Source organism: Anopheles coluzzii, chromosome 2, assembly GCF_943734685.1.
Source record: "Anopheles coluzzii chromosome 2, AcolN3, whole genome shotgun sequence".
NCBI lineage: Eukaryota > Metazoa > Arthropoda > Insecta > Diptera > Culicidae > Anopheles > Anopheles coluzzii.
The window spans coordinates 119,842,480-119,857,548 of record NC_064670.1 but is presented as its reverse complement, the minus strand read 5'-3'; the positions used below and the strand labels follow the sequence as shown (position 1 = coordinate 119,857,548).

General features: G+C 40.6%; 1 protein-coding gene across 9 annotated transcripts in view; it reads right to left on the bottom strand.

Moving 5' to 3' along the window:
• Positions 1-4,645: 4,645 nt before the first annotated feature.
• The window catches only part of LOC120950193 (uncharacterized), a 183,366-nt gene continuing 172,942 nt past the window's right edge, over positions 4,646-15,069 (bottom strand). For 7 of the 9 annotated variants that reach the window (XM_040368015.2, XM_040368019.2, XM_040368018.2 and 4 more), the window contains 8 exons: positions 14,812-14,958; positions 13,860-13,927; positions 13,630-13,802; positions 13,348-13,556; positions 12,848-13,277; positions 12,690-12,764; positions 12,554-12,581; positions 4,646-12,372 (listed from right to left, as the gene is read on the bottom strand). In XM_040368015.2, the coding sequence (XP_040223949.2) occupies positions 12,247-12,372; positions 12,554-12,581; positions 12,690-12,764; positions 12,848-13,277; positions 13,348-13,556; positions 13,630-13,802; positions 13,860-13,927; positions 14,812-14,958 (1,256 nt within the window). In that variant the 3' untranslated portion in view covers positions 4,646-12,246. The remainder of the gene's footprint in view (positions 12,373-12,553; positions 12,582-12,689; positions 12,765-12,847; positions 13,278-13,347; positions 13,557-13,629; positions 13,803-13,859; positions 13,928-14,811; positions 14,959-15,069) is intronic. The other 2 variants (XM_049606723.1, XM_049606722.1) reach the window with 2 other exon arrangements.

The window sequence follows — 15,069 nt, the reverse complement described above, 5'->3', positions numbered from 1 at the left end:
ACTCAAAAAAAATGCTTCCAAGACACTTTTTCCGTTTCGAGGTTCTGCATCTGAGCCCCGCTGAACTGCAAGGGCGTCAACCGTGGCGTACAAGGGTGGCCCGAACGGCTTGTGTATATATAGATATATAGATTGGTTAATTAATATTTATAGCGTTCGGTTTTTTTTTTTGGTTTCGGTACCAGTGAAGCAGACACCGCAAGGTTTTCTTTCCTCAGCCGACACGGGGGCAAAGTGCAACCCGCACCGGATTGCGCTACAGAGATCACCAGCGATGAGTGCGGTGGGCGGACGGGCAGGCGTGCGCGTGCTGTGTCGAGTGGCGCGAGCGGTACAAGGTACCGGACCCAGTCCAAGGTCCATGCCGGCCAAGGAAGTGTGGAACCATTTCCATCGCAGAAAGGAAAGAGCTTTCTGGCATTTCTGAAGCAATGTGACAAAAAGGTGTGCACTTTTGTGACGAATTGGGTGAGATGAAAGTAAAACATGATTATGAACTTATTTAATTTGCGTTTGTGGTCCTCTGGCGAATTTTACTCTATTTGAGGATTTATGGATTGTGTGCACTAGAAAAAGACTCTAAAACATTTACAGTGGCGCCAGCGAAAATGATCGATAAAACCATCCAACCAGATATAATAATTGTAAGCAATAAATCGCGCTGCAAGACTACGGCATCAAACGATAAAAGCGTTTCATCGCTCAATTACCTCTCTTGGTGGATAAATAAATGGTTCAATCAGCTGCCATGTGCTGAAAACTGAGTAAAATATTTCTTTCTAAAGCTCATTTTAAATCTTATCTTCGCTATTAAGCTTCACACATTCTATAGTTCTCACTTCGAAGGAGCGTCATATCGGAAGCAAAACTCTTCCCCGCCGAAAACGGTATCGCCTGGGCGTCCTTCGAGCAAACTTTGAACCTTTCACGATACACACAAACCACAATCGCTTGACAAACCGGAAATCGGTAACAAAGTCACCGAATAGAAAACAGTTCCATCCTCATGGCGATCACCAGAAGATTAGCAGATGAAACGGGAATAACCAGTTCTGGTTCTGGTCTAAGCACAACGAGCGGAAAGACATTTCTTCGCTTTTTTGAGCGACCTTCACGCCAAGCGAATCCGCAACACGCTAGTCTAGCCGTTATCATAGCACACCCAAAAAAAAGGAGAAGAAAAGGAAGTGTACGGAAAGTTGGTGTGGCTGGTACGGCGAACGAGTTATGGTTACGATTGCAAATAGCGGGTTATTATACCCAATCAATGCCAAAAATGGTGGTTTTAGGAAGAGGGAATAAATTATACGTAGAGTAAGGATTATCATTAGTGGTAGCTAGTAGTGTATCAAAGTGAGCTGATAACAAGCACTATTTGTTGGTGGTAACGGGAAACTCCTTTCCAGACAATCCTGCATGTAATCAAAAGGTATTATCAAGCAGGACGAAAGAGTTCGGAAAAGCTTCACCAAACAACACCATCGCTTCAGTTTGTTCCGCAAAAGAGGGACTGTTTTTGGGTGGAAGAAACACGACTCCATCTAGTCAGACTTGTGTCAGTCATGTGAAACGATTTGTAGTGGCCGAAGATGCTACGCCTATCTCCTGATCGTTCGATCAACGATCAAGCAGACCACGCGTAACTGCGTCGTCCGGTTTGAAGGGCAAGTGCCTGCTGCGATGAGTTTCAACTTTTCGGTCATTAGTTCGACAGCGGAAGAAGATTTTGTGATATTTTGAGCTTAGTTATTGCAACTAAACCATTTAAACGCATGCAAAGAATAAGAAAGACACTCACTCGCTTAGTCTCATTTTTAAAGTGTTTTTATTTTTGAAATTGTTAAAATTGTTGTAATGTTCTTTTTTCTCTCTTTCTCTCTTTTTCTCTCTTGTTGCGTTATTTCTCTTTTTCTTTTGTCACTGTTACGTTGTGTTCTTCTGTAACCTGTGATTGTGTGAGTTTTATCTCTTTCTTTGTGTGTGTTTTTTTTTTTCATCCCACCCATAACGTCCCGCTAGCGATCATGAAACAAAACCAATCTATAAACCGTTTAGATTAGAGTTTGCAAGGGAAACTTGATAATAGTGTTTAAGGTTAGTTTTTGTTTTGTTTTGTTCTTTGCTTTACTGTTTACTGTCATAACTAGTACGTGAACCTTTGCCGAAAGAATGCATTCTGTTTTGTTTTTATCTGGCGGCGGATGATCTAATTCCTTTCCAAACACGTTTCTACATAATCCCAAAAAGGTACAGAGTGTGTAAGTTGGAAAAGGGAAGAGGTTACTTTAAGTATATTTATATATGTTACAAATAGATGGATACTGACCGCACCAGTGGTGAGCTGGAAGTTAAACAAGTAACGCTTTCAGTGCTCAATTTGTTCTAATAGTTTGTCATTCTTTGAATGAATTTGCTTTGCAAGTAGAAAACAGTTGAAAAGAGGGTATTTTTATGAGGGTATTTTTTTTATTTCTTCTCTTTTATGCTTTCTTTGGGGAGAGATTCGGTTTGTAAGTAAAGTGCAAGTGGTTTATACAATTTGGAGAGCCTTCAGGGTGTGTGTTTGTAATTGCACAAGTAGTTCCCGGCTTTTGCACTCCTTAGATCATTTATATACGACCACACGATGACCGGAAATTGTAGGATATGCTTTTCAGTCGTAAAGTTTGCTGTTCGGTTCTGTTTGCCAAATTGAGATGCATTTGTTTTTTATCTGTGTTTCTATCCCTCCCAGAGCTAAATGATCATCATGGTAATTTGATTCGATTTTCTCACAAATTGGGCTTTATTTCACTCAACGGTTGGCTTGAATGTGTAAGTGTGGTTTTGCTTGTTTGTTTTGTATCTCATATTTACAATTACTTTCTTAAATTAAATACAGCACAAAACACAGTAAGATGGCCAAAGTGCAAACAAGCATTTCCATTTATGAACGCAATGGTGTGTCTTGTTGTTTAATGCTCATTCTAGCGTATTTTTTTTTTTTTCATTTTCAGCTTGTTATATGCAACTTATTTACTTTGGTTTTCATCTTTCTCAGGGGAGCCATAACAAAAAGCACAGTGCTTATCTCGTTTTTGTTAAACCATTTCCTTCCAACTTTACTCTTTGATAATCGCTTACTAGCCATTTGTCTGTTGTTTTGTTTTCTTCGTTTTTGGTGTTCTATGTTTATGTTATGTTATACCTTTTTCTCATCATCACCTCTTTTACTTATATTCTCTCTTTTTGTTTCGTTTTTTTACCTTCTTTTCTCTTTCTCCTTAGACTTGTGTACGTTGTTTCTATTGCTAGATTCTGTTTGAATGGTGCAGTTTGACTTCCAACGGTGCTGCTGTGCAAATCGCTTACTTAAATAGTATCCGTCTTCGTTACTCCTTCTGCATCTTTCTTATCACTACACTCGTTCTCGTCCCCAAAACGCGTGTAAATGTATGTCAAGATTGTGAACCGTGCATTTGCATTGTCATGCATTATTTTCAATGTGTTTGTTTGCTGCTTTTGGTATTCCTGTTACCCACTGTTCCTTCCATTTCTTTCATTAAACTTTACCAATATTAACACGCACTATGCATTAGCAATAGGTAGAATAGGAAGATGTTTTAACGCACACACCTCTTTCTAATACCACTAGCAAGGTGACTTCTTTTCTGTTTTTTTCTGACCCTCCAACGTGCACAATGAATGAACAGCAAATGGTACAAAACTAAAGTAACGCAGTAAGTGAAGCACGTGCTCGTTTTGTTTTACTTTTTAATTCGTTTCACACTGGAGCAAATAGACCATTTGGCTTCACCATTTAAGAGAACGCTTAAAGATGCAAACTGTTTTAAAGCTATAGTTTCTTGCCTGCCTGCACAATCTTACACGAGTGTTAATGCTACGTAAGTGTTCTCACTTCTTGCCGGTTGACGACCGGCATTTAGGGAGCTTTTTTATTCAGTAGGAAAGGTGACAAAACTTGTCTAGCTTAATCGTTTGAACAAGAAACAGGAGAACACGCTTTCCGATAGTGCTTATAGACACGTTAAAGTACGCTAGTTGTATTCGGTGCCTTAGCCTCTCACTTTTCTGGGAAGGGAAACGAAACGTTTGCAAAAACGGGATGGATGCAGCACGGAAGCTAAACTGCTCACAACCGAAATGCTTTTCATCTCTTTATTCTTTATTTGTTTCTGTGCTGTGTGTGATTTTGGGAAAGCTTTCCTGTGTCTTCCTTACCTTCAGTGTTTCATGGGGAAGGGTTGTGTTGTGTTCTATAGACTTTGCACCTGTGCATTACTTTTAGACGTACACATCAACCGACCAGGTGATAAACAAACAAACTATCAGACTTTTCTCAAAATTCTCTCCGATGATTGCTGATTTATCGACTTCGACGATGTAGGTATGTGAGAGGGTGGCCGAGCTAGAGCTAGAGAGATGAACGAAGCGCACCGCTGCGAAAAGCTTTCCGCAGCCAGGCGTCAAAAACGAGTGCTAGTAGTAAGACAAACAGTACTCAAGTGAGTGTGTGGTATGGAGATTTGTCTCTATTCAATTATCAAAGGTGCATCTTCCATCTGTTGCCAGTCAACATACCGCAGGCAAGCACGATCGAGTTTGGTTTGCACACACTCACCCACACACACACAAAACAATTCAGTATGGTTTGAAAGATTTTTGCTTTATTTTGTCTTTGTTTAGTTGTTTCTCTGCTTGCCGCTTGTTCAGCTGCTTGACTTCGTCTCCGCGCAGTGTACAGAGACACGCCACTAAACTTGATTTGTCACAGGAAATGCCATTTTTATTTAAATGTTCTTGTTTTGTAACTGTTTGCTTGTTGTTTTTTTGTTGGTGTTCCTTACTTAATGTTTTTGTTTTTGCTGTTGCATATTTTCACTTTCATTTCTCGTGTCTTGCCACTGCAATTGCACACGTTACTGCTTTTTTCTTGTTTTCATTCATCGAACTTTTAGTTAATTGTGTATCCATTTCGCATGGGATGTGTGGAGAATTTATTTATAATATTTATTTATACCTTTGTATTCCTCTCCTCCTTTGCTTTTCGTTTTTTTTGCTTATCTTTTATGTCATCGTGCTTCTGAGCGTATGCATTCGTTTAAAAATATGTTAAAGCTTGCTTGTTTATTTTTATTTGTTCTCTTTTCTTTTTCTCTTTTTTTTGCAATCTTTTCACGTTCTCTGTTTTCCCTTTCCGTTCTATCCGTGCCGGGTGTATGTGTGTGTATTTGTTTCTTTTAGTATATTTAAGTGCTTGTTTGCTTCATGCTCATTTCACCTCACTATTTACCGCTTCTTTTTTTAACTTCTTCTCTAACTGGATTCATTCTTTAGTACCATTTTTCTTGCTTTGCTTGCACGAGTAATTGGTAGTTGAGTTGATGTTTAGGGGTTAGGTAGATGTCACCGGTTTTATTTAATCGTTTGATAAGTATGTGCGCATCCTACAAGACTAGGGCTCGTGGAAAGGCGTGGACTCTGTTCAAACTATTAGCTTCACTGATTCGTGCTGATTAGTTTCTAAAATCACTCGTTGTCGTCCTTTCCAGGTGTGCAGGTGTGTTTAAAGTGTTTTATTAAGTACTCTATGTTGAAGAAATTTCATTTTAATTTCGGTTTTGTTTTGGAAAGAAGTACAGGACAGTGATCCTCGAGAATCGAAACAACTGTGTGTGAGTGAGAATTGTGTATACGTGCATCTCAAAACAACCCTGTCCTCTAGCGTGATTGGGAAACGTTATCACCTCCTTATCTCTGCTTACAACATGACAACAGATTAAGGTAAGAGAAGAGAACAACGAGCGGGATAATAAAGGTAGTTGCTCTTTCCATTGCTCTATCTGTGTTCCATTGCTCGTATGTGTGTATGTTTGTGTAGTTTTTCGTGTTAAAGGTTAAAGCGATCTTCCAATGTTAGCCAAAATGGAGAGAGAAAATGCTCTTCATTGGGTTGTGATATTTGTTGTATTTTCGTCTTCCTAAAAACCTACACTACATGCAGAAAAGCTACTCGACAATCGCTCTCCACGCCGCCCCGATCGCCGCTACTGGTTTGGAAATGGTTTGGAATGAAAGAACACGTTCTTGGGTAGATTGTTTAGAGAGGGGAAAAGGTTCATTTTGGTTAGTTGCTCTATCCACCTGTTTTTTCTTCTTCTTCTTCTGCTGCTGTTTGCTCACTGGCTCATCCGTTTTTCTTCCCCTTTTGTTTTGCTGTCAATGTGTTTTTTTTTTCTCGATCGATCGCGAGAATCTTGCTAGTTAGTTATCACTATCAGTAGTAGAAGAAGACCCATGATTGCTTATAGCGTCTTCTATCGCGTGTTTTTGTTCCACCTTCTTCTAAACGCCTAAAGTGCTAAGAAGAAAGTAAGCAAGCGGCAAAGAGCGAGAAGGGAACGAGAGAATAATAAGTATAATTGTTGTAAGTGTGTACGTGCAAAAGAACCCCGTCTCGTCTCTTTACACTTTTGTTTGTATAGCTTTGCTTATAAGTCGCTTTGCCTTTTGGTGTATAAAAATATAGTTAAACTGTTTGCCGTTTTCCCAGTTCCAGCTATCCAAATGTGGATGTGGTTGTGTCTCTGTCCTCTGCGAGATTTACTAAAGCGGCTTGGACGGGTGTGTACCGCCGTTTTTTGTGTGTGTATGTATTTATTTGTAATGTTTAAAGTAGAGTGAGTAGATAGGTAGAAAGAAGTTAGTTCAAATTGCATACTCTACATCACTATGAACACCCTTCCCATTCGCTTTGCAGTGTTCATTTCTCTATATCAAAGGTTCTGCATCTACGCAAAAGTGGGTAAATTTGGTTGCACTTTTGTGCGCTACAAGGTGGCCCTAGCTAGATAAATTCTTCAATAGATCACTCTAGATGCTGCACACTGGGAGATGAGATGTGCTTGTGGTTTGTGTTCGTTTGTGTAGTTTATTTAAAGGGAAAGTGTTTGTTTTTAATACTTTTGGAGTGTTTTTTTAACGTGCCTGCTGTCTCTTGGTAGGTTCAAGCTCCTACTGAACCTGAACCGGGGAGGAAGAAATGTTCGTTTCTAAAAAAGAGAGAAATTAAACTGGAGAAAAAACACACACACAGGAATGCTGTGTGGTTTGAAACGTTCTTGCTAAAGCAACTCCTCAAATCTGATTTCTGACACAACCGTTGTTTTATTTCCTTCTCCCTTTTTTTAGTGAGTAGTTTTGCGTGTGTGTTTGTTTACCTCCTAATTGTAGCATTGAGAAATTGCATCCGTGCACTGTGTGTTTAGTGGTGTATGATTGTGGGATTTTTGTATTGTATCTTTTTTTTCCCATGGACGTATTAAGTTGTTTTTTTAATGTGTTATTTGTTTGTTTTTGCTTACTTGTTTTATACATGGCTTTAACCTCAACAACATTTGCCATTTTCCCTGATATGATACTCTTTCCATACTGTTCTACGAAATCAAAGCTACCAGCGAGCTGCTTAGGGAAAATGAAAATGAAATAAAGAGCAAAGGAGGTCTGCAAGGCTGTAATTGGGGCTCATATTGCACCCAATGACACCCAAAAAGGATCAATCAAACGTCGCTTATCTTCTGGTTTTTTTTACCTATTACAGTACCACGATGTAATCCCAAGTCGGGCCAAAAGCTATCAGAAAGATGCTCCGACCTGGCCTTAACTGACAGTGACAGGGGGAGGGCAAAAATTATGCACCAGGCTAGCCTCATCTGTCACGCATCACCGCTTCCTTGCATCATCGTTGGAGTCGCTTGCGCGCGTTTGTACTTCCCCAATTAGGAATGCTGCTGTTTTCTCACAGCCCACTGTGCCTTGCGAGTTGACTTTGAACCATTTCTTTTCGTGTAAAGACTACGCACACAACAACAACAAAACTGCCGTGAAAATGAGCTCACACGTGCCGGGGGCGTGATTTTCGTTTTTCGTTAAAGAAGGAACTGATGCGTAACTTTTGCTCCAATCGGCACCTCAATCCTCCCCCCGCTTGAGCTTTGATATGATTTTAGTAGCCAATTGACACGCTGGCTGCTGCTGCTGCTGCTACTGCGCGTTTGTGACCGCTCGTGGCCGGAAGCCTTCTTTCTCAAAGTTTCTGACAGGTGCTTTGCCGTGCAGGGAGGGTGCAAAAACAGAGCGGTACAGGTCTGGGAGTGCAATCGATTTGATCGATTGAATTAGTTTTGGGTTTATTATTTATTATTATTATTTTGTTCAAACAAGGAGTTATTATTGCTTTCAAGAGTAGAGGTTTTGTGAACGAGATTGCTGCTGCATTCATAATTTGCGAAAAACTACCAAAAATTCAAGAGCAAACGCTTCACAAGCAGAACAAGAGTGGCGATCGAAAGGATCGTGGATCGTTCGATCCCAGTTCTTTTTTTTTTTGTTAAAGCTGTGCACCGTACGATAGTTATTGCTGATGAAGTAACCGTGTCATTCACTGCTCACATAGCTGCAATACTGTTCGTGTTTCGTGGAAGCGAAAAGACAATACGTCAACGAGCAAACGGGACCGCAACCGTACGGTGTAATAAAAACGCGTTACATTTCATTCTTCAATCGTTACAACGTTGGAGAGAGATTTTATACCTTTTTTTCTGTGTTAGCATTCCGTTTGTTTCTTCCTTTGTGCTGCTGTCGGTATTAACTTCATAAAACACTCAACAAAATAGTTCCACAATATTGCGCCTGTCGTTTACAAAAGCTCGAAATGGAGCTATCTTTTGACCGACATACTGCTTTTGCTTTTGCTCAATTCCCCTCCAATTGTGTTGGTTGGCTCTTCTGTTGCTAACTTCTTGCTCGTTCTTGTTTTATTTAAATGTATCCTTATACTAGCGCTATCCTATTTGTGTTGTTTTCTTTCTTTTCTTTCGCATATGTTTTGCTTCCTTCTCATAATTTGCGTTAAATGATGCAATGATTTGAAGATTTGATGTTTTGGTTAGTAGGTTTAAGTACGCAGTTTGTCTGTTTCCTGTTTTTATGTGCTTTTTTTTGGTTTTTCATTTTTTGTTTTTCTTTCTCTTTTTTTCGAACCGTTTTTTTGTTATTCCTATTCTACTTCCTATCGCAAGAAGAATGTAAAGAATGCTTAAACCGTTACCTATCATTTGTCATCTATCAATTTTTCTAGTGTTGTGTGTTTTATCTCTTTTATGTTGTCGTTTTTTTTTTGTTTGTTGCAGATGGAGAAAAAGGTTGTTTTTTTTGTTTTGTTTTGTTTTTGTTTCAGTAACTGGAACTCGTCTTTAACTTTGTCGCTTGAACTTCGCGCTTAAACTGTAAGGTAAGTAGGTAATAGTATGCACGTATGTATTGTAGGTATGTATGTATATGCATGAATTGTATGTTTGCATGTATGTATATATATATAGCTATAATCGCTTCTCTCTGTCAAATATATAGTTTTCCCATCTTTTTTTTTCTACAATCGTGTACGAATGTGCTTCAATCAACGTTACTTTTTCCTTCTTTCTCTCTATTTCATCCTTCATTCCATTTTTCTTATTCGCTTAGCATTATTATATTATTGTTTGTATATATATATAATCATTAAAGTTAGTTAACGATCCGCTTGTATGTGTAGGTGTGTGGATTCGTGATTTGGAAAGTCGAATAGTGCAAAATGGCAAGTAGCTGAGAGAGTGTAAATTGTTTTTAAGTTCAAAAGTTCTTCTTTTTTCGTTTTGTCACATGATTTTGCTTTGCTGCTTCTATTCTCCTCTTTTCATTTCCTTCTGAACTCCGCTTCCTTTCTGCTTCTTTTTCTTCTTTTTCTTCTTTTTCTTCTTCTTATTCATCTTCTTTTTCCTCTTTTTTTCCTATTTATCTAAACTCCACCATACAGCACCTCGTTCTTTGCTCGAGCAGATTGATTTGCAGTTTATTTTGCTTTCGTTTCGCTTTTTCATCCGCTGCCTGCAAAACGGCTCGTTCATCCTTATCAGTTATGGAGGTTTGTTGTTTTTGTTGTTGCTTTGATTTGATTCAACCGCGACCTCGTTTGACCCAGTCGTACCGACAGTTTGCTTGTAGATAGATTTTTGAAATTTTATTACTCCTTTTCGAAAGTCATAAGATGGACGCACACAGTGTCACCCTGGAGAGACTGAACAAAACATCGAAAAACTACTCCCTGCCTCCCTCCCCCTCTTCCGTTGTTGTTGCTTTCAGCATTCACTGCACTGCACGTCCTTTTGCTTTCGGCTTAACTACGATCGGCAAATGGGGGGGGGGGGAAAGGCGAGGGATGAAATTTACTCACTAGATCGCGTTTGAAACAGACGTTTTTGAATGGCGTATGTGGCTACGTTGTGTCAGTTTGCTTTTGTTTTGGTTTTCTTTTACACACTTTTGTCGCTTCGAAACGTTGTAAAAAAGAGATAAATAGTTAGCTTGTATATATATCTATATATGTATATGTCACTTTAATGTATATAATGTCTACATTAGGTAGCTTCGATCGCTTTCGTTTGCTTGTGTTTGCTGTTTTTATCATCCTTGTCCTTCTCTTCTGTTCGCTAAAGAGTGTGTAATTATTAGCAATATCTTTACATAAACACACGTACACATGTCACACACACACACACACACACACACACACACACAAATTCACACAAACTAGGTGCGTTATACTAGCACACCGTTTGCCTGTACGTGCTTTTCGTGTGCCATGTGTTTGTTTTGATAGTTACCAGTTTCTAGCATCTAGATCAATTTAACAAAAGTTAACAATCAAATAGAAAATCACTGTTTGACGCTCTACAACCCCAGCTCCAACTATTTTGCTATATACATCAGCCCGTCAGGTTGAAATACTCGTCTACTCGTCCGTTTTTTGCCTTAGAAAGAGAAAAGAGCTAGCTTAGACTCTAGTTTAGTAGCTTATTTGCTCCTATTTATAGCGTGTAAGTTTAGGTTTCTCGATCTCGTCAGATATAATAAATAGATGTTGATTCTGTTTCTGTTTGTTCTACGCCTCAACAACCGCTACGCTTTGCTCTAGTAGTGTAAAAAAGTTGATTTTCATCAGTTAAATAAAACAATGAACCAGTAACAACTGCTCTACAATCTGCTGTACAATTGCGCCCAACTGGCCCAAAACGCGCAAACCTAATCACTCGGTTTTGCTTTGCAAACTACGCTTCTCTCCTTTCCTATTTACAGTACCTTACCACTGCTAACATTACCGTAATCGACCGAGAGGATGGCCAGTCACTAGTGTTTTTTTTTTGCTATAAATAATTATTTCTAGCACTATTTCGTACCGTTCAGTGTCGAGTTCAAACTTTTCTAAACTCTTCTGTCTAACTCGTCTTTTTATCTCAACCACATCGCATTCCTATCACGGGAAAATAAGTCTATCTCTGGCTGTACAGCTGTACTATGGCAAACACTGTCTCGGCTGATTCTAATAACAGTCGCTCGCGAGATAGGCGAACATTTTACACGTGTTTTAAAAAAGAGCTTAAATCACATTTTTCTCAGTGTTTTGTTTTGCTTTTGTGTTGCTGTTGTTCTACTTTCTGTCCCCATTTCTCTCTCAATGTGTGTGTGTTGTTTTCCCAACCACCCGCACAAGGTGGTGTGCGAGAACGTTATTTAGACTAGATTTTCTACTAAAAGTTCAGGTATCAGATTAAACGTCTCCCATCATCAACACGCTTTAGTTGCAATATTTTTTGTTTCACAATGCTGCTGCCGCCTCATCATTATTTTAAACGAGCTGCTCGTTCAAAAGATTCCGCACTGAAATCTCTCAACACAATACTAGCGCCATCTAGCTTAGCGGTTTCAGAAACATTTCACGCACCGCACAGCGCTTGCTGTGAAACATTTCAACCACACCGGGTAACGCCGCTTGAAACAATGGTAACGCAACATAACGCAACGTTGGGACGGTTTTGCCTTTTTAATGTTTTAAAACGTAACTTTGCTTAACTTTCTACAAGTAACAAAACAACAGAAACAAATTAACACTCACACTACATGCGTAACGTCAACGGGTGTGTGTATGTGTGTGTGAGAACCCAAAATCGGTTAAATAATCAAAAAAAAACGTGAACAAGTGTCCTGACAAAACAAATCGTTGTAAAAAGTAACGCAATTAATTCGACAACAATTTTCCTTTCTTACACGCCTACGCCTAGCTTCGATGAGTTTCCATCAAACTGGCTGCATTCGGGCGAGCGTGAACAGTGTTCCGTGTGGGTAGCGCCATCCGTACGCTCGCGTCCTGTTTCAGTTCACCTTGGAGCGCTGGTAGGTGGTGGAGCCTCGGGCTGTTCGTGACACTGCAAGCTTTGGAGGTACTCCACCCTGCGTAGGTGGACCAGCCTCTCTTTTTCGGCTCGTTCTCTCTGTAGCCTGGATGGGGATGAGAAGCGAGGAGAGATATGTGAGTAATTTCAACCGCTACAAATGAACCTTTTTCAATGTGAGGTAAATTAATTGAACATAAATATCACTTTTTGCTATTAAAAAGGATACGCAATAAAATAAACATTTAATTGAACCAAAACGTATGACAGTAGGATGAATATCTCACCAAGTTAGTCATTTGCTCATCCCAAGTACTGAAGGTAAGCGTATGGATTAGAGTGATTTCACGGTTAGTATGCATAGTCCGCTCATGTAAAACACTCTTTACTGAATCGTTAAAACGCATGCCGTGTGTTACTTACTTGTTTTTCGATTGTCTCATAAACTGCTGGATCTTCCTAGCGGCCTGATTTTGTGTTCGTTGCGAATAAGTTCGTCTAGAGGAAATGAAAGAAAAACATATCAGTATTGCCTGAGTCACTGCCACTGCTCGCTCACTGTCTCGAGTCAAACCACTCACTTCAGGGGACCCGACGGACTCGGTTCCTTCGAGCCGGAACCACCTGGCTGATTGTTCTGCTGTTGCTGCTGAGGCGATTGTTGCTGCTTCTGCTCGTTGCGGAAGTTCTGGTAGTACGTCTCGAGACACTGGGCGGACGCCTTGTCCTCCTCGCTGCTCGTCACCGGCTGCTGCTGCTGTTGGGCGGTTTGTGACTTTTTGAACCGCTTGTTCTCACAGTACGAGCGATAGCCGTTCTGGATGACGAGGGCGGCCTGCGTCATCTGCCGGTAGTACGCGTACTGCTTGTACCGCCGGTAGTAGTTCTGTATCACGACGGCGGCTGTACGCTCCTTGTCCTGCTCCTCCATGCGGCTCTTGCGCCCCTTGTACGATCGGTACGCCTTCTGGATGCATTTGGCCGCCTCGTACAGCTCACGCTGCTCACGATCTGTAGTAGTTTGCGAGAAAGTTCGTTCAGTATTTGTTCAATTTTTGATAGTGTACAAAGTGTGCCTCACCATTTAGCTTTAGGTTAGAGAAATCGGCTTCAAACGGCCGTACAGTTGCGTTCGATGATTGGAGAAACTCGGTGAAATCCTGCGTAGTTGGAGGTGGACTCGGCGAGCCGACGGGATGATCTTGCGGGATCGAATAGCTGGCAGGAGACTGTAGCGGACCGGACGATGCCGGGCTGAGGCTTGAGCAGGGTGTACCAACGTCATGGTAGCTGTGGCAATGAATACACAACAAAACCGTTAACAAAGGTCCAAAGCTGCCTCGAAGATTTTATAAAGCCTTACCGGTAGTTATGATCACTGAACTCGAAATTGAACTCCTGATCGAACTGCGACGAAGGGAGCGAATCGAGCAACGGTTCCATGAAGGTGTCGTTCAGTATGCCCATACCGGCCGTATCCTCGTTCAGGGAGTCCGGCAGCGGACTGCCAAGGTACATGGTTTCTTCCGATTCGTTCTATAAGGCACAACAAACATTAGAGACATGCTTCACGCCTATAGAATTTATACTAACCTTGATACGCTCTGGCATTGCGGCTATGATCTGTTCGGCAAGTGTAAGCACCTTTGCATCGGAATCCCCTGTGAAATAAGGGAAGGGCAAAACAGAACCGAATCAGTGATGATGTTCCAATGTTTCGAAACCGTACAGTAGTTCAGTAGATCTAACAACACATCACGACACAACATTCCACTACGAAGCACAAGCAAAAGCGATATCATAAAGTGAAAAACAAAACCAAGCAACGGTGCAAAACAACTTACCTGGTGTAATGAGAAAAAAGTGTTCTTATTTGTACAAATACCTTTGCATGTGTGGTGTTGTGTTGGTTGTAGTGTCTTTTTGCGGTGCGATTCAAGTATTGATTTCATCACATAGAGCAATGAGTTGTTTTCGTTTAGAGTTATTGTCTTGTGAATGCTTCAGACACAATACCCTATCCAACGTATTTACAGTTGAAATAATAATTTAATATAAAGTGAAACAAAGGTGCAGGTTGTTTAGTTTTGAGAATCGAAAGATATCCTTAGACAGCACTTTGAGATACACTGGAAAACTAAACACATATTAAGACATCAAGAAGATAGCTAAAAACACATAAAAAATCTCTTCTAAAACACAACAAAAAACCAACTAAATATAAACAAAACAAAAACGCAAACATCTAACACACACGCGCGCACACCGAGAGATAGTGAAAGAAAAGATACACGAAGAAAGAGAAAACTAGAGAAAGACAGGTAAAAGGGATACAGAGGAATAACTAAAACTAAACAACGACCAAACCAAACCATCTATTCCTGAAGGGACAAGAGAGAGTGAGAGAGAGGAACGGGGAATAGGATAACTAAACACAACTAACAAACAACCAAACAAACAAACAAACCCACAAACGTATAAAACAGAACGCCTAAAGGAACAAATCCCCGACTGAACGGCGACTGACAGTGGTGGTGGAACTGACCTACGGCATTCGTCACGGCACCGGCACCGTTCCCACTCGTCCCCGGACCCATATCCATACTGTCAGGCAGCTGATGGTGACAGTCGTCCTCCTGCAACGAGTCGGCGTCTTCGCACATCGGGCTGGTTTCCGTAGCCGAAACCTCACCTGTGCAATCGAAACACGCGGTACAGTGGTGTGTACAACCGTGTGTACAGTAGTAGTAATAGTAATTGGCAGGAAGTACGTAAGTACGGACGAATGCAAAATAAGAATTTG